Here is a 22,024-nt window from a genome sequence, read left to right on the forward strand (position 1 = left end):
TTTCATAACATATCACAAGGTGGTTCACAAAAACCATGAAGTACAAATAAAAGATAAGATCATCAACATAACTGGTCAGGGAAAAGGCCTCAGAAAACAGATGGCTCTTTAGCAGGCAGTGAAATGGCAGCCTTCCTTTCTTTTGGAGAGGAGGTTGTTCCACCACAATGCAAGTTGCTCCATGACCTGGGAAGGCTCAGTAGAAGAACTTAGTTATTGGGCAGGTCTGTATGGATAAGACATTCTGTTAGGTAACCTAAGAACAGGCTAGTTGTGTCAGACAATTGGCCCACCAAGTCTAGCACAGTGACTGGACCTATGGGAAGCCCCACAAGCAGAAATTAGTTGAACAGCACTCTTCCCACTTGTGATTCCCAACAACTTTTATTCAAAGGCATATTTTCTCCCAACAGTGGAGCTAGTATATAGCTTTCATGGCTACGAACTATTGACAGCCTTATGCTCCATTAATTTATCTACCCCACTTTTAAAGCTGGTTTTGCCAGCTATTTCATCTCGTGGCAGTGGATTTCTCTGAGCGCTGTGTTAAGAAATATTTCCTTCTGTCTGTCTAAAACCTTCCAACATTCAGGTTCATTGAATTCTAATAGTATGAGAAAGGGAGAAAAACATACCTGCTTTCTCACCACAAGTCATTTTATACACCTCTGTCATAACTGTCCTGTTCACCTCTTTTCTGAACTAAAAAGTTCCAAATGTTGTAACCTTTCTTATGGGGAAGTTGTTCCACTCCTGATAATTTTGGTTGCCTTTTTGCAACATTGTCTAGCTACAGTAACCTTTTTGACATGTGGCGACAGTTCAGACTCTGTATTATATAGGATTTATTTTTTTTGTTTCAGTGTGCTTCGCTTTGCACTTGTTTAGAGTGAATTGCAGTTGACATTTTAGTGCCCATTCACCTAGCTTTGGGAGATCCTTTTGGAGGTGGTCCCATGTTGTTTAGGTTTAGGGCTTTGTAGGTTAGTACTGAAGCCTTAGGGACGCGGGTGGCGCTGTGGGTAAAACCTCAGCACCTAGGACTTGCCGATTGCATGGTCGGCGGTTCGAATCCCCGCGGTGGGGTGAACTCCCGTCGTTCAGTCCCAGCTCCTGCCCACCTAGCAGTTCGAAAGCACCCTTAAGTGCAAGTAGATAAATAGGTACCGCTTTATAGCGGGAAGGTAAACGGTGTTCCGTGTGCTGCTCTGGTGCCGGTTCGCCAGAGCAGCTTTGTCACGCTGGCCATGTGACCCGGAAGTGTCTGCGGACAGCGCTGGCTCCTGGCCTCTAGAGTGAGATGAGCGCACATCCCTAGAGTCTGTCAAGACTGCCCGTACAGGCAGGGGTACCTTTACTTTTTACCTGGCCAAGAAGTTGATTGACAGCTAATGCCTTGCTTTTAAGAGCAGTGTTACAGGTTCGTGGTAAGAACCTTGGCACCTAGCGTTCACCACACCCTGTATCAGCTGGACTAAGAACAGTGCCATATAGAACACATCTGCAGTAGTTCACTCTTGAGTTTATCAACACATGTGTCACTGTGTCCAGAAAGTGTTGCAGCTGTCATACCACCTGAAGCTCTTAAAGGTGCTTCCAGCCACACAGCTGCTTGTGTCTTCAGCGACAAAGATGTATCAAGGAGCACCCCTAAACTACATGTCATCTGCTTCAAGGGAAGTGCAACTCTTCCCAAATTGCACAGCTCCTGGAATGGTGGACTGCCTAGCCACAAAATCTCCAACTTACCAAGATTCAGCCTCAGTATGTTGGGCATCATTCCTGTAGCATCCAGACACTCATCTAGAATTTGCATGGCCACACCTGTTGCAAATGCAACTGAGAAATAATGCTGGGTATGAATACTTATTATACTGTGCTTGAAATCCCTTAGTGTCTACTCTCAGTGGCATCATATTAAGGCTGGAGGGAAGCTGATACCATAGCAAGAACTCTCAGGTTATCTCTTTACATTTTTTTAAAAGCTCAGGTTCTGCTTGCATGCTTCCTATAAACATTTGGTTGATCACTGTGAGAACAGGATGGGTCACTGGCCTGATCCAGCTTGCTCTTATGATCTCACTTTTAAATCTTATGATAGTTTTTCAATAGTGAAACTGTTAGTAATGAGGTGGAATTTTTAAATAGTTTGTTTTCCGTCAGTGAATTTAAATTTCTCTGTGTTTTTCATAGTTCTCTCCCCCCCCCACTTTATTTTTATACATTTTTCAAATTACATAAAACATATTACAGTACATCCATTCATCATCTTATAGTAAGTAAAGACTTCCCGACTTATCTTTCATTGGCAACCTAATTTATATTCTTTAGTTTGCTACATCTCCTTACATTTTTATCCTGTCCCTTTCTCCATCCTTTCTAATCCCTTGTCTAGTTAACTACTGATCATAAGCTTATCCCACTCGCCAGTTAACCCTGATACCTTCTTTTAAAAAATATTCTCCCAAATATTCCCACTCCTTGTTTTCTTTTCATAGTTCTCAATTTGTTTAGAGCTTTTTTCAGTACAGTCAATGCTTTTATTGGGTCATCAATTGTTTAGCATACAGTATTAAATCCTCAGGAAGTTAAGGTACATTCTTAAACATTTCATCTCGAAAGAGGAAGTAGAAAATATATCTTCAGGATTCATGGAGGTTCTTTAAAACCACAATAATACAGGCTCAGATAGAATCTCTACCACAGATTATGAAATTCAAGCGGATGCCAGCTGCTTTATGAGCAAAATCAAGGAAATTATGAAAGGCAAGAATACTAAAGAGAAAGTCTTGCCCAACTGAGAACAGAAGGAGCACAAACCGGGCTAAACAAGCAAAGCAACTGAACAATGTGTTCAGCAACATGCATCTTAAATTCTTTTAAGCTGAACAGTTAAAATTTCTTTGAATAAGAGGCACTTGGACAGTTAGATGGAAGGGCAGGGGAGAGAGAAGCTGAATATATTATTTGTCTGTCAGAATGAGGTGTTGGGGTGGGGTGGGGTGGGAAGGTAACTGAAGAATGAAGTCAAAGAGAGATGTCAATAAATAAAAAATGAGAGGTCTTACTAATATACCCAAGCATTTTAACAGCACAGTTCTGAGTTGAGAAATATATCCGAGTTCAGTAAATCTGAGTTCACTGGTGCTTACTCTCAAACAGGTTTGTGTCAGTTCGCCTCTCAAGAGTACTCAAATGTGAGTTGATAATTTTAACAAAAATCTTCATCTTGCCACTAATAAATACCTCTTTAACTAGAGGTTTGAAAGGTAGTCAGCATAATCCCATTAAAAAAATAAATGATTAAGAGCAGAGCCAGATTTCTGGCTTTTAATACCACAGTTATCTATGAAAATGAAAGCTAGTATGCTGTCATACATTTTCTCAAGTGATGGGGAAAGCTTTAAATTAAGAATGAGGGCGTATCTATACTTTATGTAGTGTTAAACAAAATCTGAACTCCCAAGTTTTATGGGTTAAATTATTTATATAGCCCAACACTGGTGTTTTACTGGGGTGATCTGATACATTTTGGTGCCAGAAAATCTAAGTAGCAGCACCCATGGTGGTAAAAAAAATCTCTCTTTCTCTCTCTCTTTGGCGATCCCTCATAGATGAGTAAGATTGTCTTCCATAAACACAGTTTTAACAGTGAGTCCCTAAGTGACTGTGGAGGCCAATTCTGGACCCACACGTCCTTCCACAGTGGGGACCTTGGTTCCCAGGCAGGAGTTGATCACGGTATGGATTTGCCAAGCATGCCTTCTTCTTAGCACATTTCTCCCTTTTGTCTTGAGAGCGTCTTCAAAACACATAGTTGGTCTTTAAGGTGCTACTGGAAGGAATTTTTTTATTTCAAAACACATGACACCTTTGGTAAAGGCTGTTCTCCAATTGGAGCGCCTGCAAGCCAGTGTTTCCTAGTTCTTGGTGTTTATACAACGTACTTTTTTTTAAAAAAAAATTTGTCTTGAGAGTCTTTGAACCTCTTTTGTTGACCAACAGCATTACGCTTACCATTTTTAAGTTCGGAGTAGAGTTGTTGCTTTGGAAGACTATAATCAGGCATCCGCACAACATGACCAGTCCAACGAAGTTGATGTTGAAGAATCATTGCTTCAACACTGGTGATCTTTGCTTCATCCAGTACACTGATACTAGTTCGCCTGTCTACTGTATGCTTGTGAAACATGGACCACTTACAAACACCATCTCCAACTTCTTGAAAGATTCCATCAACGGTGGTAAAAAATAATAAGCCAGTGGTGGGGTAGCTGTGCTCTCCTGGCTTCAGCTCAGTCACTGCTGCTCACTGGGAAGTAGATGGGGAGAAATGTCACGTCCCCTTGCTCCTCTTCTTGCATCAGCTGGTAAGCAGCAGTGATGTGACTGATCGGAGGCCAAGTGAGTGTTTCTGTCCCACTGCACTGTTCCCTAGTGAAATAAGCTAAAGCCACAATCATGCACTTACCTGGACATAACCTTTCGTGAACACAGTGGGGCTGCCTTCTGAGTATGCGTGCATCCCCTTTGATACAAATAACAGCCTTTATTGACATCCTTTTAATGCTATCCTATTATCAAATGGTGGAACGGTCTCCCTCGGGAGGCTGTGGACTCTCCTTCCTTGGAAGATTTTAAGCAGAGTTGGATGGTCATCTGTCATGGATGCTTTAGATGAGATTCCTGCATTGCAGGGGGGAGGCGGTTTGGACTAGTTGGGGGTCCCTTCCAACTCTGATTCTATGAATATCTGCCACTTTAAAACTGGCCCTTTCATTATCCAGAGTGAGGCAGCCTGGCTAGTAACATAAGCAAAGAAAAACAAAGCAAAAACCCCATGAGTCCTGAGGAAGCTTGCTTCTGACAGTGTGAAAGACAGAGAAAATAAAATGAGTAGTGAGGGAAGATGCAGATATGTAGAATCATAGAGTTGGAAGGGACCCTGAGGATCATCTAGTCCAACCCCCTGCAATGCAGGAATATGCAGCTGGCCCTTAACGGGGATTGAGCCTGCAACCTTGGTGTTATCAGCATCACGCTCTAACCAACTGGAATATGATAGTTTCATGATTGGTTGTGTTTCAGTCTCTTTCTTGGGTTTTGAATGTGGGTATCTTAATTTATTTTACCTTTCCCACCCCGACCTGGCCACAGTGATCCATGTGACGGTCATCTCCAGGCTTGACTACTGTAATTCGCTCTACGCAGGGCTGCCCTTGAAGCTGTCCCAGAAACTCCAGCAGGTGCAGAATGCTGCAGCGAGGCTCCTCACGGGGTCCCTGCCATGGGAGCATATTCATCCAGTGCTTTTCCAGCTGCACTGGCTCCCGGTGGAGTACAGGGTCAGATTAAAGGTGCTGCTTTTGACCTTTAAAGCCCTTCACGGCCTAGGACCCTCGTACCTACGGGACCGCCTCTCCCGTTATGCCCCACAGAGAGCCTCAAGGTCCATAAATAGCAACACCCTAGTGGTCCCGGGCCCTAAGGAAGTTAGATTGGCTTCAACCAGAGCCAGGGCCTTTTCAACTCTGGCTCCGGCCTGGTGGAATGCTCTGCCTCATGAGACCAGGGCCCTGCAGGATCTGATTTCTTTCCGCAGGGCCTGTAAGACAGAGTTGTTCCGCCTGGCCTTTGGCTTGGAGCCAATTTGATTCCCTCCCTCCCTCCCTCTCTTTCTTTTTTTCTTTTCCTTCTCCTCCTGCAAGGAGGCTACATTTTAATATTTTAATGTTTCAATATTTAAATGTTGTATTTTAATTTTGTTTTTAAGTTGTAATCATTCAACTTGTTTTTATTATTGCTTGTAAGCCGCTCTGAGCCCGGCCTTGGCTGGGGAGGGCGAGGTATAAATAAAAATTATTATTATTATTACATCTCAAAAGACTAGAAAGGTTGTTCCTTAATACATTTCAGAGGCAACCTTGTTTATGCTTCTTTGTTTATTATATCTATCTCCCGGGCATCTGTTTGCATCTGAAGAAAGAGCCTCACTTATGGGAGTCCTTACATCTGTGGAGGATTTAAAACTACATGGTGACATTGCTATTTTAAACTTGGGCTTCTCCTTTGGGTACTGATAAAATTGCTCCAGGATCACCCGTATTATATGAGAAGGTCAAGTTTAAAGTTACCAAAGCTCTGTAAGAAAACAAGGCTGGCTTGCAGTGCCCTCATCAAAATCTTAGGTTTATTATCCTGGGTAACAATCAAGTCAGTAACTGAAAATTAAGTTCAAATGATACTTGTTTTATCTTCTTTGTTGTTTGAATTTATGATACTTGCAGGCAAGTTAACAGCAAAGCTCACTTCCTTGTATAACTTGCCTGGGTGAGTGGGGTGTTAATACTGTATTTCTATATTTTGATGAAAGGGAACAGAGGCAATTTTACTGTCTAATGCCTCTTAATCTAGACTTTTAATCACTGCAGTCTTTTTTATAATTGTAGACACAGAAAATATAAAAGGCATCTTATGAAATTTGTCTACATAATCATAAAAAGACCTCTTGGCCTACTTGTGTACAAAGCACATGCTGCACAGCTCAGTAAATATGTTTTGCTCTTTTCCCTCTTAAAAGTCACATTTATTCCCACATCACCTTGATGATTGTGTGCATATGCATTGCAAGTGTTTCTAATTTGAAATGGAGAAGGCACCTTTAATTAGAATTAAGGTGTCTTGTGAAAAGGCTAACAGCTGTAAGAGAAGAGTAGGAAAAACAAACTTCGCATAGTTTTTTGTATAGTTACTGAGTGAGAGTAAATAAATAAGAGAGATTCAGTAATAACAGCTGGACTCACTTCTACAGTAAGTGCATTCCAGATCCTAATGGTGTCAAAATGCAAAATGTCCATGGATATATTTCAGAGAGGAGAATCTTACAAGAAACTATATTTTGGTTACATTAATGTAATTTTGTTTTGCTTGGTAAGTAAAGTGTATGTAAAGTTGTGTGTGTGTGTGTGTGTGTGTGTGTGTGTGTGTGTGTAGCACATTACCTGACATTTACAGAAGGTAAAATAAATATTCTTTGGTTTTCTAAAAGCAAGATTACGTAGACTTATCAATCTAAATGTTGCCCGGTAGTCACAAAAATAGCAGATTTGAATTTCTCACACCCAAGCATATATTTTTAGGACCCCCTCAATGAAGAAATTTGCGAAAATTAAGTTTCAGTTAGCAGCTACAGCTGAAAGATTTCAAGGAGCAGAGGAGCCAAAAGTGAGTGTTCTTGCAATAGAGCTGATGAAGCCATGTAGTCCAGTTTTTCTCTGATGGAATGGTTGATGTGGATAACAGTTGTAGGAGGAGCCTGGCAGAGCTGGTCTTAACAACAGAGCAGATGGAAAAGCTCTGCAGTCTGTTTTATGTGACCTACCTTAGTACAGTAAAAGGCAACAAATGAATATTGAATTACAGTAAATCAGTTACAGAGTAATCCTAAGTGGTGGAAGTAAAGTGACTTGGGGGGCAGTGGTGCTGTTTTTCTTCTTTTTTTGTCTTAGCAGATCTCCATCATGTGACACCCTCCTCCCCACCCACTCTGAAGCAGATGAACAGTGAATAACAATAGCAGTTCAAATCCTTAATATAATTAGGCTGAAATTCAGTTAACTATGAATGCGATTAAGAAACATGAACACATATTTTCAGTCCAAATCAACAGCATTCTTTGCTTATAGCAAAAACAGGTTAACATTATTTAAGTAATCATTTTTGTATTTGTTTTGGCAGGGTGGAAATAATGCAGGCCATACCGTGGTTGTTGATGGGAAGGAATATGATTTTCACCTCTTTCCTAGTGGTATAATTAATCCCAAGGCAATTTCTCTAATTGGTAAGTATAAATGTCTTGTTTGGAGACTTGAGATTCAAGTTGGGAAAATTCAGCTATAAATGGATTCTTTATTGCGTGAGCAATAACATTTATTGTTTCCACTACTGCGGCTTGAATCAGGTTAAGTTTAAACAGTAAGACAAGATTAAACACTCAGCTTTTTCTTCCCTCCTTTGATATCACAGGTGACCTATTGACTGTCACTAGTATGGAAAATAAGAAATTTCAAGAAGATTCAAAGAGAAGCAATTGCATAGTGGGTTTTTTGGTCAGGGTGGGGGGTGGGGAACAAAAGGAACAGCTGTTACCATCCCTCCACATTTCTAATCCTCCTGTATCTTCAGCATGATTGCCATTGCTCCTGAAATTTAATTAGCAGCTTTATAAAAAGTAATAGGAATTGACGTATCAAAGCAGCTGCTTAGAGCTGAATCTATAGAAGATCTACTAAGTTTGGACTTGTATGCTTGTTTGAAAGGTCCATTCAGTGGCTTTCCAAGTTAATGCATTGAATGGATACAGATCAGGCATAGGCAAACTTGGCCCTCCAGATGTTTTGGGACTACAACTCCCATCATCCCTAGCTAACAGGACCAGTGGTCAGGGATGATGGGAGTTGTAGTCCCGAAACATCTGGAGGGCCGAGTTTGCCTATGCCTGGATACAGATATTATGTTTTTATATGTGTTAAGCCACCCAGAGTGGCTGGGGCAACCCAGCCAGATGGGCAGAGTATTTGGTGGTGGTGGTGATGATGATGATGACGACTGATTGATTACTCCAGTTAATGGAGTTGGGAAAGCGTTTTTGGCCCAGTCCACTGTCAGTTGGTCTGACTTAAGCATTAGGACAACTGCTAGTACCCTAATGCTTTGTGCATTACTTTGAAAGATGACTGTTTAATGGTTTGCTCTCACGATTACACATTTCTATATTTTTTTTTAGGGAATGGGGTAGTCATACATTTGCCAGGATTATTTGAAGAAGCTGAAAAAAATGAGAAAAAAGGTTTGTATGTAATGTTTTGGTTTTCTTTAAAAGCAGTGTATTTTTCTCATTGCAGGTAATTTCACATTTATCAGGGAAATTTACAGGTCATGGTTAAATAATAGTATGCCTAAGCCTTGTTGTTGTTTAGTCGTTTAGTTGTGCCCGACTCTTCGTGTCCCCATGGACCAGACCACGCCAGGCACTCCTGTCTTCCACTGCCTCCCGCAGTTTGGTCAAACTCATGCTGGTAGCTTCGAGAACACTGTCCAGCCATCTCGTCCTCCGTCGTCCCCTTCTCCTTGTGCCCTCCATCTTTCCCAACATCAGATGCCTAAGCCTACATGCATTCAAATAATAGGATGCTTTAGACATACTATTATTTAAACATGACATCCAAATCACAAGCGAATAAACAGACTGTATGAAAGTTGCTGGAATGTTCACCTGGTAAGGAGCTCCTGAAATTTGTTCCACACATTGCCTGCCAGAGCAATATCCAGAGGAGGCCCCTCTTAATGTAGCATATCCTCATTTGCAAATCACAACTGAATAAATATGCTGTCACAAAATTGAGTTCCTTGAATGCAAGGAGGAGTAATTAATGTTTCAAACAAACAAACAAACAAACAAACACAAAACTGCTTCCTTTCTTTGCATTTTACAACTCCTACTATGAAAGAAGGTAAAAGTCACTCCTGGAAGCCAGAGCATGGCTGTATTTTTGTGCTTTAGTTAGCTGAATATAGCTGTGGAGGGAGTTGTGTGTAAAAAAACAACAACAACCCAACAATCTTGGGGGCTCCTTACTATGTGAACTTTGCCCTCCTAACAAAAACCACTCCATAAAGGAGCACATATTGATTTTGGTTTTGCTCATAATACATTACATGTGTATTTGCTGCATTTGATGTGTTTGCGTTTCTTTTCTTTAAATAAATAATTTTAAACTGATGGGACAACTGAATAAACTCGTATCTCAGTGTTGTAGCCTCTTGGGAACAGAAACCTAACTGGCACCGCATTTCTTCTGACAGGTTTAAGAGACTGGGAGAAAAGACTCATCATATCAGACAGGGCACACATTGGTAAGTGGCAGTCTGGTAGAGAAAGTCTTTATATACAAACAAATTATAGGCACTTTGCATTTCTAGGATCTTTGTTGGCCACCCAAACCCATTATTTGCACTGAGGAGAGTTTGTGTTTCATAACATAGATGGCGAGTAATCTCTATTTGAATATGCTCAGTGCAATAATTAAGAGTTTAAAACCCCCCCACCTCCCCCTGCTTAATATGTACGGGGTTGGTTCAATACTTCCCATGAATTGAGTTCATTGACCGGAAGTGGGGAGGTGATTCTTGCCAATTACTCCTTGCTCCTGAAGCTCCCTGAAAACCTGTTACGGGTTTTTGAAGCAGGGGGAAAGCCCCAGAATAGCTGCAGGGGGAGATGGGCTCTGCAAAATTTGCCTTCTCCTTCCCTTCCTCCAGCAGGCACCTCTGTTGAACTAGTCCCTTATGTGAATGCCAATATTGTGATTAAGTTCATTATTCAACAAAATTAATACTAATATATATATATATATGTATATATTTAGCATAAGTTACTAACTGCTGCATATCAGTAGTACTATGTATTGAGAACTACATCCTTTTATATGCATCAATTTCTTGTTAATAACTTTCAGTATTAAAATGCCAAGTGTGGTGCAAAAGCCTATTAAGTTTAATAGAACTAGGAGGGAGCATTTACCTGTACCTTCCAGTAGTAGAAATTATTTTTTATTAAGATACATTTAAAAGTTCCTGGCAGTTTAGTATTTAGCATTTAATGCTGCTGTTTCTGGAAAACAAACCCCAGATATCGTCCAAAATATAAATAGCTTACAATGTTAACAAGGTAACAAAACAAATGTAGACACAGAGGCAGTTGGAGCAGGCACTCCATAAACATCACGAATCCAATGTCTGGATCCGATCCAGTTGCTTGACTCTCAGAAATGATGTTACTGAGAATCACAAAGGCTTATTTAACTTGGTCTCTTTGCTACTCAAATAATGTGTGTGTGATACTTGAAAGCCAAACTGTTTTTTTTTTTTTTTTGTCTCCTTTGATTCTTCTCCTGTGCTGTACAGTGTTTGATTTTCATCAGGCAGTGGATGGACTTCAAGAAGTGCAGCGGCAAGCGCAAGAAGGGAAAAAGTAATTATGCATCTTGGTATACCTGAATTCTGCTACATAGATATGGCTTAAGTCTGTAAGAATAGGGTGCCCTGTATTTGATCTCCTCAGCATATTAATTAATAAATAAAAATGATAAATACATATTGACTTCCAAGAGAGCTCTGCATGACCAAACTCTGGATTTACAGGGACCACAGGCAACATGACAGCACCCTTTGAATTCCTGGATGGAGTAATAATTATGCTGTGGGATGTTGAAGAGAATAATAGGGGCCCAGACATAATGGAAGCTCCTGCTCAGAAAAGTCTGATCCAGCAAACTTTTAGTTTTAATTGCCCTTAAATAATTACCAAAATATCAAGGGTATAGTATATGTGGTGCTGATCTCACAAGAAGTCTGGTTGTTTCTGCTCTAGGCTACTTCAGTGCTGCCAAGGCAGTGGTCTTTCACAATCACCTGGAAGCAGAATTAAAACAGTAGTTCCACATGACAATATTGTGTTTTATTCCCCATAAAAATCCCACAAAGCCTGTTGCTTAGTATGTTTTAATTGAAAGTAAGTCTTGCTCAACTGTGGTTCCACTTACTCACTCCTAGCCCTTTAATTGTTTTCACATCAGCCATGGTATTTCTGAATCGAACTTTCAGTTCTTGGTACCTACTGGCATATAATTGTGGTTTAAAAAACCCAACAATTTATCTGGCTTAACAGAATAAATAAGTCAAAGATCAGTTCAGGAAATCGTAGAATCATAGAGTTGGGAAAGACTTCAAAGGCCATCTGCCATTGCATGAAATCCTCATCAATGATAGGTGCCCCAAAAGATTGGGGATATTGCCAAAAAAACACTGGAACGAGGCATTTTGACATCAGTGTCATCTAGAGTTTATGAAAGAAGAACAAATTATTTCTGTTCTGGAGAAAATAGTTGGTTTGTTAGCAATGCTCATGAGCTCGGTTAGGCTGAGGATGGTGACTGTCCCTGGGTCAATAACCACTCTTCTCATTAGCTCTTCCACCTCCGTGCAAGATGTTCTGCTACAAGTCCTGCATCTTAGAACATGGTGGCTCTTCCTTCGTAACACTACACAGAAATGGCAACATGTTGCTTCCTAGTTATGAGAAATTTGGGCACTATTGATATCCTGTGCAACTTGGACATTAAAAAGACATTAAGTTGTCCAGAGGCAGATATAATGGTGTTGGAATACCAGTCTGATTCTCTATGTAAGCTATATATTAGAGGTAACAAAATTGATGTATGGCACTCTCTCCTTCTGCACTGCTCCTTTGTTCAAGAGGTTTCCCTTAATAATGAAGTTGACTAGACATAGCTGTTAAGCGTCCCTTATTTGGCGGGACAGTCCCTTATATCAGCGCCATGTCCCGCTGCTGTCCCTTATTGATGATGTCCCTTAAATAAGCTACTGAAGGTAATGGGGCCCTTTCTATGTCCAGCTGTGCTTTGTCAACAACAAATTGTTGCTGTTTCTTGTGCGTTGAATATATGCTATATGGTCATTTATGGACCTAATAGGTATCTAAAGCCATTTGCACGCAACAAAATATGTATTTAATCAAAGTAATTGTTGATCCCTTATTTTGGCTGCTGATCCCTTATTTTCAAGGCTGCTGGTCCCTTATTTTCAAATCTGTAAGTTGACAGCTATGTGACTAGACCAAAATATATTTGCAATCTGGTCTAGTCAAATTCATCGCTCTTTGATTGATTGGTTTAGGGCTTGGAGAAGCAACTGCAATTGGGAAAAAGAGCAGCTGGGGTTTCCCCCTCTCCTCCATTATATTTGTAGAGTTACTGAAGCTACTGCTAATCCTGGATCAGATAAGGTGTAGCAATATGTGGGAATATTTGCCACTCATAATATCTGCCCTCATGGTTCTATGGAATAATGTTGCGTACACACCCTGAGACTTGATAAAAAATGCAGCAAGTAGTCCAGCTCATAGCTAGTCTCAACCCACCCAGGCAGGCCACAGAAGGAGATGCATTCTTTTCTGTAGTTGGAATCTGATCCAACAGTGTTCCCTAGGCATATCTCCTTCATGAAGCTTTGCAGCAGTTTATCTTCCAGATGGGTTGTAGGTATGCCAGAATCCCACAGTGTCTGAACAGCATGTGGTGGGGGAAATTCAGCTTCAAGTAAAAGTGAATTCCTCATTATTAGGAGCAAAACCCGTCTTCCACTCATGATGGATGGCAAAGGTTTCCAGTATTTTACCAGGCTATGCTTGCAGTCATGCTTCTCTTCCTCCCAGTCCACCCCTGTCATGCCCCCGTAATGGCTGTTATAGTAGATAGGTCAGTGAGCTGGAAAGTGATACCTTGTCGACCTATTTAGAACAGCTCTGAAAGATTTGGCAGTGCAGTAATGAAAACAAGCAAACCTACTGGAGCGTAGGAAGTTGGCATATACAGTTCGGCATGAAAAGTCAGTTTTATGTACCCTGCTTTCTGGTCCTGTGCATTGTTTGTTGTGCAGTAGTGTAAACTTTGTTAATAATGCCCTTGCTGAAAGAAATCACACTTAACAGTATGTAACTGAAGCACAGACTCAAAGAAGGGTGACTGACCCCTAGTGGATGTGAAGTCCAGAGAAGGAAGATTGGGAGCAGATTGGAAATTAACTGTGAATTAACTGCACCACAAATCTGGTTAGCAAGTATGTGACAGAATAGCAACATAGAACTGGAGGTCAGGGAACGTATTTATATCTTACCCATTATGCTTATTGTTTATATTTCTGTGCCATCTTTTGTCAAAAGGGCTCCAGAATAAGAGTGCCCTGTAAGAGAAAACAAGACAGGGTGATAGATAGAAAGGGCAGGGCTACCATTTGGGTAATTTGAAAGTGAGTAATTACTTCTGCCACTGCTCCCACCACTGTTTCATCCACGTAGTCGGGCTTCAGGAGTGCTTGGTCTCAGTTCGGTGTGCCATTGGCCTTCAACTAGTGAGTCAGGCGCTAACTTAAGAAGTGGGAGGTTGCATCTGTGGTACCACCACTATTTTCTTCATTTGAAATGGAGAAACAAGCAAGAGAGTGTGATCGGACACAAAGGACAGCATTCATTTATCTTTAGTAATTGTATAGAAGGTTGTATTTTTGTGTGTGTGCATGGCCAGCTTCTTTGGGAAAAATACTGTGTTTTTCTGTGTATAAGACTACGTTTTTCCTCTAAAAAAATAAGGTCAAAAATTAGGGGGCATCTTATACACGGATACATTTCCCCCCATTTTCTTAAATCTGAGTCCCCAAAAATAGGGGGTGTCTTATACATGGGGGCGTCTTATAGACAGAAAAATACAGTAAATCTTAATGACTATTAAAAATACAGGAGCCCCACGTTCCTTTACATCTCAGCCAAAAGAACAGAAAGAAACGGGCAAATAAATGGAGGGGAGAGGAGGGTCTTTTTTAATGGTTTTGGTCGTCAAGCAAAAAGTATACTTTCAACCAATTTCTATTCTAATGCATTCTAAAAATGTATGTGTCTCCGTAAGTCTTCTTAGTTCACGACTTGATACCACTCATTTGTCTTCTTTCACTAGTATTGGCACAACAAAGAAAGGGATTGGACCAACCTATTCTTCGAAAGCAGCACGGACAGGACTTCGGATATGTGATCTTCTTTCAGACTTTGATGAATTTTCTTCAAGGTATCCTACTGAAGCACACAGCAAGAAGTGGGTGGGGATTTTTGCTTAACGTGAAATCTTTTTCTTACTGCTTCTATACCCCTTAAACACAGGTAGGGGGAATTGGGAAGCTATAAGGAATAGTGGTATAGATATTGTCATTTGCGATTTCAGACAAACTGGTGCCTGGACAAGAGGTATATACCAGGTCTCTAGTTGGCTTTAAAAGGGTACTGCTCAGTCCATCTTCACAGGTTGAAAATGCGTCTCCTGTATCTTTTTTAGAGAATCCTTTTGTTTTGTGGCATTCTGTGTGACCTATAGCCAAAGGTCGTTATATAATAAGACCCAACTTTAAAAATATGTGTGCTAGTAAATTGTTGATATTTTACAGATTTAAGAATCTTGCTCACCAGTACAAGTCGATGTTTCCTTCTTTAGAAGTTGACACAGAAGGACAACTAAAAAAACTAAAGGTAAACTAGTAATACTTTAGTGCTTAAGACAATAAAGCAAGGTTATATAACTAAATTATATAACTGATTTTTATTTTCTATAAATAACAAAGACTATGAAACAGAAAAGAGTTTGAAATGGAAAGGGAAATTTGAAACTGATAGAGCATAGTGTATGTGGAATGCAGTATATTGCTTTCCATGGATCTCAGAGTATTTAAATATTTTACCTAGAAAAGATAGTACACTATAATGTAGTACAGTGATTGAAATCTTTCACTGTTAAAATACCCAGGAACCAGTTTGCTTGTTGTACAATACCTGTGGTCACAATTCACTAGGAACCTTTACTGCGCAACCCCACAATATGAATGGGAGTTGCGCAAAAACATTTTGGAGAGACTGTGAGCGGACGCTTCCTAGACATTATGGTTTGGCTGAAAGTTTGGTTTGGGGCCATTTGCCTCTTTAGTGATGTATGTGGCCCGAATTGTCCTGCCTATACTTGGGCTTGGGGATACTTGGCAGAGGGCATAACAGTGAATGAGCATTGTGGGTGTTCATGAGTCTGACTGTTGTGGGGCTCCAAGGAGCTTTCTGCATATGTGCCAGCTAGGGTTTTAAGGCATAGTAGAAAGGAATATGCATCTGTTTGATGGATATGTGGGATTATGTCTGGCATGTTTAAATTTCAGAAGATGAAAGTACACTTGAGTTTCACCAGATATAATGTTGACAGTATGAGTTCCATTGAAAATGATTTGTGAACGCAGAAGACCACTTTCCATACTTGGGTTTTATCCCTTCTGTCTGTACAGCGGTTTGGGTATTACCCTGAAAATGTGTGACTGCCCTGGGTAAAGTGAAACATACAGGAAACTACCCTGATTTTATTCTTTATAGATCCCTCCACCTAGTTAACACTTTAGAAATGGTTATTTTATGGTTTGGCTTTTGGTATGCTTTTATTCTTGACTTGCAGCCAATCTTCTAGAAACGTTTGATTTAACCTTGTGTATGTGTTGGATCTTTCAGGGCTATGCTGAAAAAATAAGGCCAATGGTCCGAGATGGTGTTTATTTTATGTATGAAGCGCTGCATGGCTCTCCAAAGAAAATTCTTGTAGAGGGTGCCAACGCAGCACTGCTCGACATTGATTTTGGTACGTCTCCCTGTACAACATAATACTTTTCCGCCTCCGTAAGATCTCCTGTGTGTGCAGAGGTAGGAAAGGTTATATACCTATTTCTCAGGGAAGGTGAGACAAAACTTTATATACCTTCACTGAAATCTGGCTGGCCAGTGTGGGAAACAAGATGCTGAACCGGATAGGCAGAGCTCTTCTTCCATACGCACGCCTGCTTATTTGTGACACCTGCATGAATCTTCAGGCATATTAGAAGATGTCTGAGATGTGACATAATTTTTGTGTTGGCTTGAGAGGAGTGCACCAAGTCAGAACTTACTAAAATTTGAGCGAGTTAGGATACTTTACACTGCTAAAGGTACAGCTAGCTGTTCTTATCAGTCAACTAAACCACTTGTTCAGCCTCTCCCATTCTGTAACAGGGTATGGGGCAAGGGCAAGGGGAACCTGTGTCTCTCCAAATGTGCTAAGAATCTACCTTTCATCACTCCCTGCCAGTCTGGGCATTGGTCCAGAATGTTTGGAGTTGTAGTCCAACAACATCTGGAGGGCCACAGGTTCTCCATCCCTGGTGTATGTCCTTTTCTGCCAGCGTATATATGTGGAATTTTGCTCGTGCTTCATCTTCTGTGCTGTGCATTCCTTCATCTTTCTTGATATGACCAGGGGTCCCTTATCCCCATATTTTAAAGCACCTTGAAGTAGCTAACAATGTACATGAGAAGCCATGATGAAATAGAATAAGCAAAAGTCATTTGTTTTCCCCCATGCGTAATTCATATTTCCTTCATTTGGCAGGCACATATCCCTTTGTGACGTCCTCCAACTGCACTGTGGGCGGTGTGTGCACCGGGCTTGGTATTCCTCCCCAGTATATTGGAGAAGTGTATGGTGTAGTGAAGGCCTACACAACAAGAGTGGGAATTGGAGCCTTTCCCACTGAACAGATAAATGTAGGTTTAGTGTTACCAAAGGCAAAGACATAAGGTCAGTGGGATAAAATGTCGTAACAAGATGATGGTCTCCTGCTAATGCACACATGTCTAGACTATGCCAAGGGGCCGTATTTTATCTTGGGGCCGCAGTAGATTCAACACAAATCTCAAGCTTCGTTCCAAAGTAAGAAATGCACCTATGTGATAACTTTACCCTTCTGGCTGCTTTAATTTTCTTATATATACTGCTTATGTACTCTCATAATTCTGCTGTTTTAGATATCCTTGTTGCCAGGGTCATCCTTGATCTGAATCTAAAGTGATCTGTCAGTATCCTTGCAGAATCAGTATTTCTTTCAATTTGGAATTTTTGTTCTGTAGGATTTGTCTGCTTCTGCAGCTACTAGTTGGTGGATGCAATAGCGCTGGTGGGGGGGAGCCCCCTCCCCCCAAAAAACCATATTTGGAGACAACTGTATCAAAGGCAACTGATTAAAATGAGCTGCTAAAAACAGAATCATTACACAGTGGTACCTTGGTTCTTGAGCTTAATCCGTTCTGGAAGTCTGTTCGAATCCTGAAACATTCAAAAACGAAGGCGTGGCTACTGATTGGCGCAGGCACCCTGGAAACAATAGCTGACAACCACATTGGACATTTGGCTTCCAAAAAACGTTCGAAAACTGGAACACTTCCGGGTTTTTGGCATTCGGGAGCCAATTTGTTCGTCAACTAAGCCAGTTGAGAACCAAGGTTCCACTGTATAAGCTCAGATACTCTCAAACTGGTGATTTGGTAGATGGTGAACAAGGGTTGACTTCTTTCCCATTCCTCTGCTCTTACATGCAGTGTTCCTTTTTGTTTCCTGTGATGTGCAAACTGGCAGAAACTGTACTTTCAAAAGGGTTTCTGACTCTGGTTTGGAGGGCAAATGCTAACTAAGGTTTGCCAAACTGAATGTTGGGGTAAACTCTGATTACTGCAGAAGAGGATGCTCTTTTCATAGAATCATAGAATCATAGAGTTGGAAGAGACCAGAAGGGGCATCGAGTCCAACCCTCTGCCAAGCAGGAAACACCATCAGAGCACTCAAGACATATGGTTGTCAAGCCTCTGCTTAAAGACCTCCAAAGAAGGAGACTCCACCACACTCCTTGGCAGCAAATTCCACTGTCAAACAGCTCTTACTGTCAAGAAGTTCTTCCTAATGTTTAGGTGGAATCTTCTTTCTTGTAGTTTGGATCCATTGCTCCGTGTCCACTTCTCTGGAGCAGCAGAAAACAACCTTTCTCCCTCCTCTATGTGACATCCTTTTATATATTTGAACATGGCTATCATATCACCCCTTAACCTCCTCTTCTCCAGGCTAAACATGCCCAGCTCCCTTAGCCGTTCCTCATAAGGCATCGTTTCCAGGCCTTTGACCATTTTGGTTGCCCTCCTCTGGACACGTTCCAGTTTGTCAGTGTCCTTCTTGAACTGATCCTCCAACTTTCATTTGGAGGCAAGGATTATCTGAATTGAGCATCCTTTATCCTATGACCTGCTCAAATAATTTCTGTTAATGGTGTGGAAGATATAATAAAAATAAATAAGAATAAGTGATTGATGAAAGAATATTTTTAAGGATCAGTTCCTTGTGTACTTCTGGCACTCAGAAAATAATTTTACATATCAATTCTTAATGTTGGCTTTCAACGCTGTATGTAGTGTTTCTCAAACTTTTCTGTTCACATTCTTGTGAAACCCTGGTAGGCAAACATGCAGTAATGTCCATCAGATTTCTCCTTCCTGGACCAAAATTCAGGCATCTCATACAGTCCCAACATCCTAATTTGTATTGTTCAGTTAAGCAGAAGTGCTTTTCCTGAGTTGGCGATAAAATACACAATTTATAATTCAGATTAAAAATGTGTAATTAGTATGGAAATTAGAATTCTACTTCTGGTTTTTAGTACATCACACACCTGTTGAGTTTTAAATAAAACAAATATGTTACATTGATCGCCTGATGCTTAGGATTAATGTTGCAGAAATCTCACCTAAATATTTGTCTCTGGCAGGAAATGGGAGATCTTTTACAGTCCCGAGGCCATGAATGGGGAGTGACCACAGGCAGAAAAAGGCGCTGTGGCTGGCTTGACCTTGTCATATTGAGATACGCCCATATGATCAACGGATTCACTGCGTAAGCATCACAGATTTTGAGCTACACTTGGAACTCATAACTTTTTATCCCGTGGAGTACAAATATGTAGGTAACATTAAGATAAGATTAGCTTAGCAAAGTGTTATGTTTTGTGCATTGATAAGAGCTAATTGCTCCAGGTGTCATAAGGATGATAATATCCGTCTATATGGAATTGCTGACAGGATTGCAATATACACTGCTCACAATGTTTAGGAGGAGTGAAGCAGTCAATAAGAGCCAGGCAAAAGGAAACTGTGTTCATGGCCATGTGCTTTGTGGCTTGAACATGGAGTTGCTTGGCAGTTTGGCAAGATTAACGGAGGGGATACAACACTCTGCACTGCACAGTTTAGCTAAACTGGAACAGTGATTAGCTTTAACCCAAGGTTCATAGGCTACTGACTTAACCGAAAAACATGGTGATGAGAATGCTTGCTTGAGAGAGGAGGGTTTTGAAGCAAGAGGGCATGGGGTTCCATAGTCTGCCCCTAACCCCTTAGCCCAAGGGTCAAGTTGCATTTGCACTGGCCCAATGAGCATGCCCTAGAAGTGGTTTCCTAGTCCGCTCTTGAGGTTCCAAATTTGGGTTGGTTCCAGCGGATCAATTAGAAATTTAAAAAATCACCCCCACACTGCATTCAGTTTTTTAAAATGCATTTGATACTTACGAATAGTACCTATTCTTTAAAATACATGCATGTAATGCTTGACTTCATATTCTGCAAAGTTTCTGAAAATGTTTATTAAAGTATCTATAATATGCGTATTTATTATTTATTCCGTGATTACTCGTGTTCATATTTATTCATTCAGTTTGGCCGAATGAATTCAGATGAAGACAGATGGAGGGGATTAAAGAAGGTGCTGAGTGAGGATTTGTTTGACATGTAATTTTACCTCATGTTTCTTTTGGGCAGCCTGGCATTAACAAAACTGGATATTCTGGATGTATTTGATGAAATCAAAATTGGTGTAGCTTACAAGCTGGGTGGCAAAAGAATTCCATATTTTCCAGGTATGTATCGATGGCTTAAATAGTTTATTATCAGGCTTCCTCCCCTTTTTCCTTTTAACTGCTACATTACAAGTGTATGTACACAGCTCTGCTGGTAGAGCATGAGATTCTTAATCTCAGGGTTGTGGGTTCGAGCCCCACCTTGGGCAAAAAGATTCCTGCATTGTAGGGGGTTGGACTAGATGACCCTTGTGGTACCTCCCAACTCTACAAATATATGATTAGTACTGTTGCTTGTGTCAACAGGTTTCTAGAGTTGACTTCAGATTTGTTTTTTAAAGTGCCAGAATTTGGTAAACAGAACCAAATGCCCTCTCCATTATTCCCTATGTACATAGGAAGTTGTCCTTATATAAAGACAGACCATTGGTCCATCTAGCTCAGCACAATTGACACTGACTGGCAGTTGCTCTCCAGGGTTTCAGGTTGGAGTCTTTCCCAGCCCTCCTTAGAGACTTCAGAAATTGAACCTAGGAATCTTTTTGTTTGCAAAGCACATGCTGTACCTCTGAGCTGCCAGACATGTCTCACGCAATCTAGTTTAAATTTAGCCAACTACACTTTGAATTTTGTTCATGCCAGTTGATTGCAACCATTTAGCTTATAGAAACATCCTCACTTTGTCTCATTTTTGAAGCTAACCAGGAAATACTGCAGAAAGTGGAGGTGGAGTATGAAACGATGCCAGGGTGGAAAACCGACACAACAAGTGCCAGAAAATGGGAGGAACTTCCACCTAAGGCACAAAATTACATTCGGTTTGTGGAGAACCACGTTGGGGTGGCAGGTACATATCGTTTTGGCACTCTTCCTAGGAGGCATTCCATGTGTCCGCCAAACCATGCAAAATTATTTCCAGTTGGGCAGAAAAGTTGTTCCAGCTCTGGGGGGATTTAACTAGATCAGCGGTTCCCAAGCACTGTTTGCAGTACTCTAGAAAAACCTTGTAGTGATTGACCCCTCTCCTATGCTTCCCTATCCAAAAGGCACCTGCCCCACAACATGTAAAAAGTAAATAAATCCCTGTGCCAGCTTTGAATATTTACAGGATCTGAACTGGCAGTCACTGACCAGGAACAATATATATTCAAGGCACAGGGGATACCTCCATGAAGATGTCACCCCATTGTCCAACTGTGAAAAACGTGAATTCCATGTTAGGAGTCATTAGGAAAAAGACTGAAAACAAAACTGCCAATATCATAATGCTGTTGTGCAAATCTGTGGTATGGCCACCTTTGAAATACTGTGTGTAGTTCTCTCCTCAAGAAGGATATTGTAGAATTAGGGGGAAAGTTCAGAAAGGTCAACCAAAATAATCAACGGGAGGGAGCAACCCCATTTGAGGAAAGGTTACAGCATTTGGGGCTTTTTAGTTTAGAAAAGTGAGTAAGCAGGAAGCTGAGATGTATAACATTTGCATGGTGGGGGGAAGTGGGCAGGGAGAAGCTTTTTGTGTGCCTTTTAAAAAATGAAGCAGGTCTGTAGAACTTCAGAGGCAAATCACAAGAATAAATTGTTAAATGTTAAAATGTCTATCTGCTACTACACTGCAGTTCTGAGTTCATTTGCTCTTGAAGACTCTGGTCTACACATTAGGATTACA

At 40.8% G+C, this 22,024-nt stretch overlaps 1 protein-coding gene and 1 long non-coding RNA gene across 5 annotated transcripts in view; one reads left to right on the forward strand and one right to left on the reverse strand.

Annotated features, from left to right (window-relative positions):
* Nucleotides 1–14,574, reverse strand: part of LOC310685923 — a 160,487-nt gene extending 145,913 nt beyond the window's left edge. Inside the window, exons 1-3 of one of the 2 annotated variants that reach the window (XR_014515604.1) lie at nucleotides 13,918–14,574; nucleotides 13,756–13,821; nucleotides 11,366–11,472 (exon numbers count right to left, since the gene is read on the reverse strand). This is a non-coding gene — a long non-coding RNA (uncharacterized lncRNA). Of the gene's footprint in view, nucleotides 1–11,320; nucleotides 11,473–13,755; nucleotides 13,822–13,917 lie in introns of those variants that run through there. The other variant, XR_014515605.1, reaches the window with a different exon arrangement.
* ADSS1 (adenylosuccinate synthase 1) overlaps nucleotides 1–22,024 on the forward strand; it is a 36,564-nt gene that overhangs the window by 10,751 nt on the left and 3,789 nt on the right. Inside the window, exons 2-12 of one of the 3 annotated variants that reach the window (XM_083519272.1) lie at nucleotides 7,738–7,840; nucleotides 8,786–8,848; nucleotides 9,865–9,915; nucleotides 10,966–11,032; nucleotides 14,589–14,696; nucleotides 15,070–15,151; nucleotides 16,166–16,292; nucleotides 17,076–17,230; nucleotides 19,276–19,400; nucleotides 20,321–20,418; nucleotides 21,056–21,205. In XM_083519272.1, the coding sequence (XP_083375398.1) occupies nucleotides 7,738–7,840; nucleotides 8,786–8,848; nucleotides 9,865–9,915; nucleotides 10,966–11,032; nucleotides 14,589–14,696; nucleotides 15,070–15,151; nucleotides 16,166–16,292; nucleotides 17,076–17,230; nucleotides 19,276–19,400; nucleotides 20,321–20,418; nucleotides 21,056–21,205 (1,129 nt within the window). Of the gene's footprint in view, nucleotides 1–7,737; nucleotides 7,841–8,785; nucleotides 8,849–8,905; nucleotides 8,952–9,157; nucleotides 9,916–10,965; nucleotides 11,033–14,588; nucleotides 14,697–15,069; nucleotides 15,152–16,165; nucleotides 16,293–17,075; nucleotides 17,231–19,275; nucleotides 19,401–20,320; nucleotides 20,419–21,055; nucleotides 21,206–22,024 lie in introns of those variants that run through there. The other 2 variants (XM_083519273.1, XM_083519274.1) reach the window with 2 other exon arrangements.

The sequence above is a fragment of the Podarcis liolepis genome, assembly GCF_965112155.1.
Source record: "Podarcis liolepis genome assembly, chromosome: 1".
Classification (NCBI taxonomy): domain Eukaryota; kingdom Metazoa; phylum Chordata; class Lepidosauria; order Squamata; family Lacertidae; genus Podarcis; species Podarcis liolepis.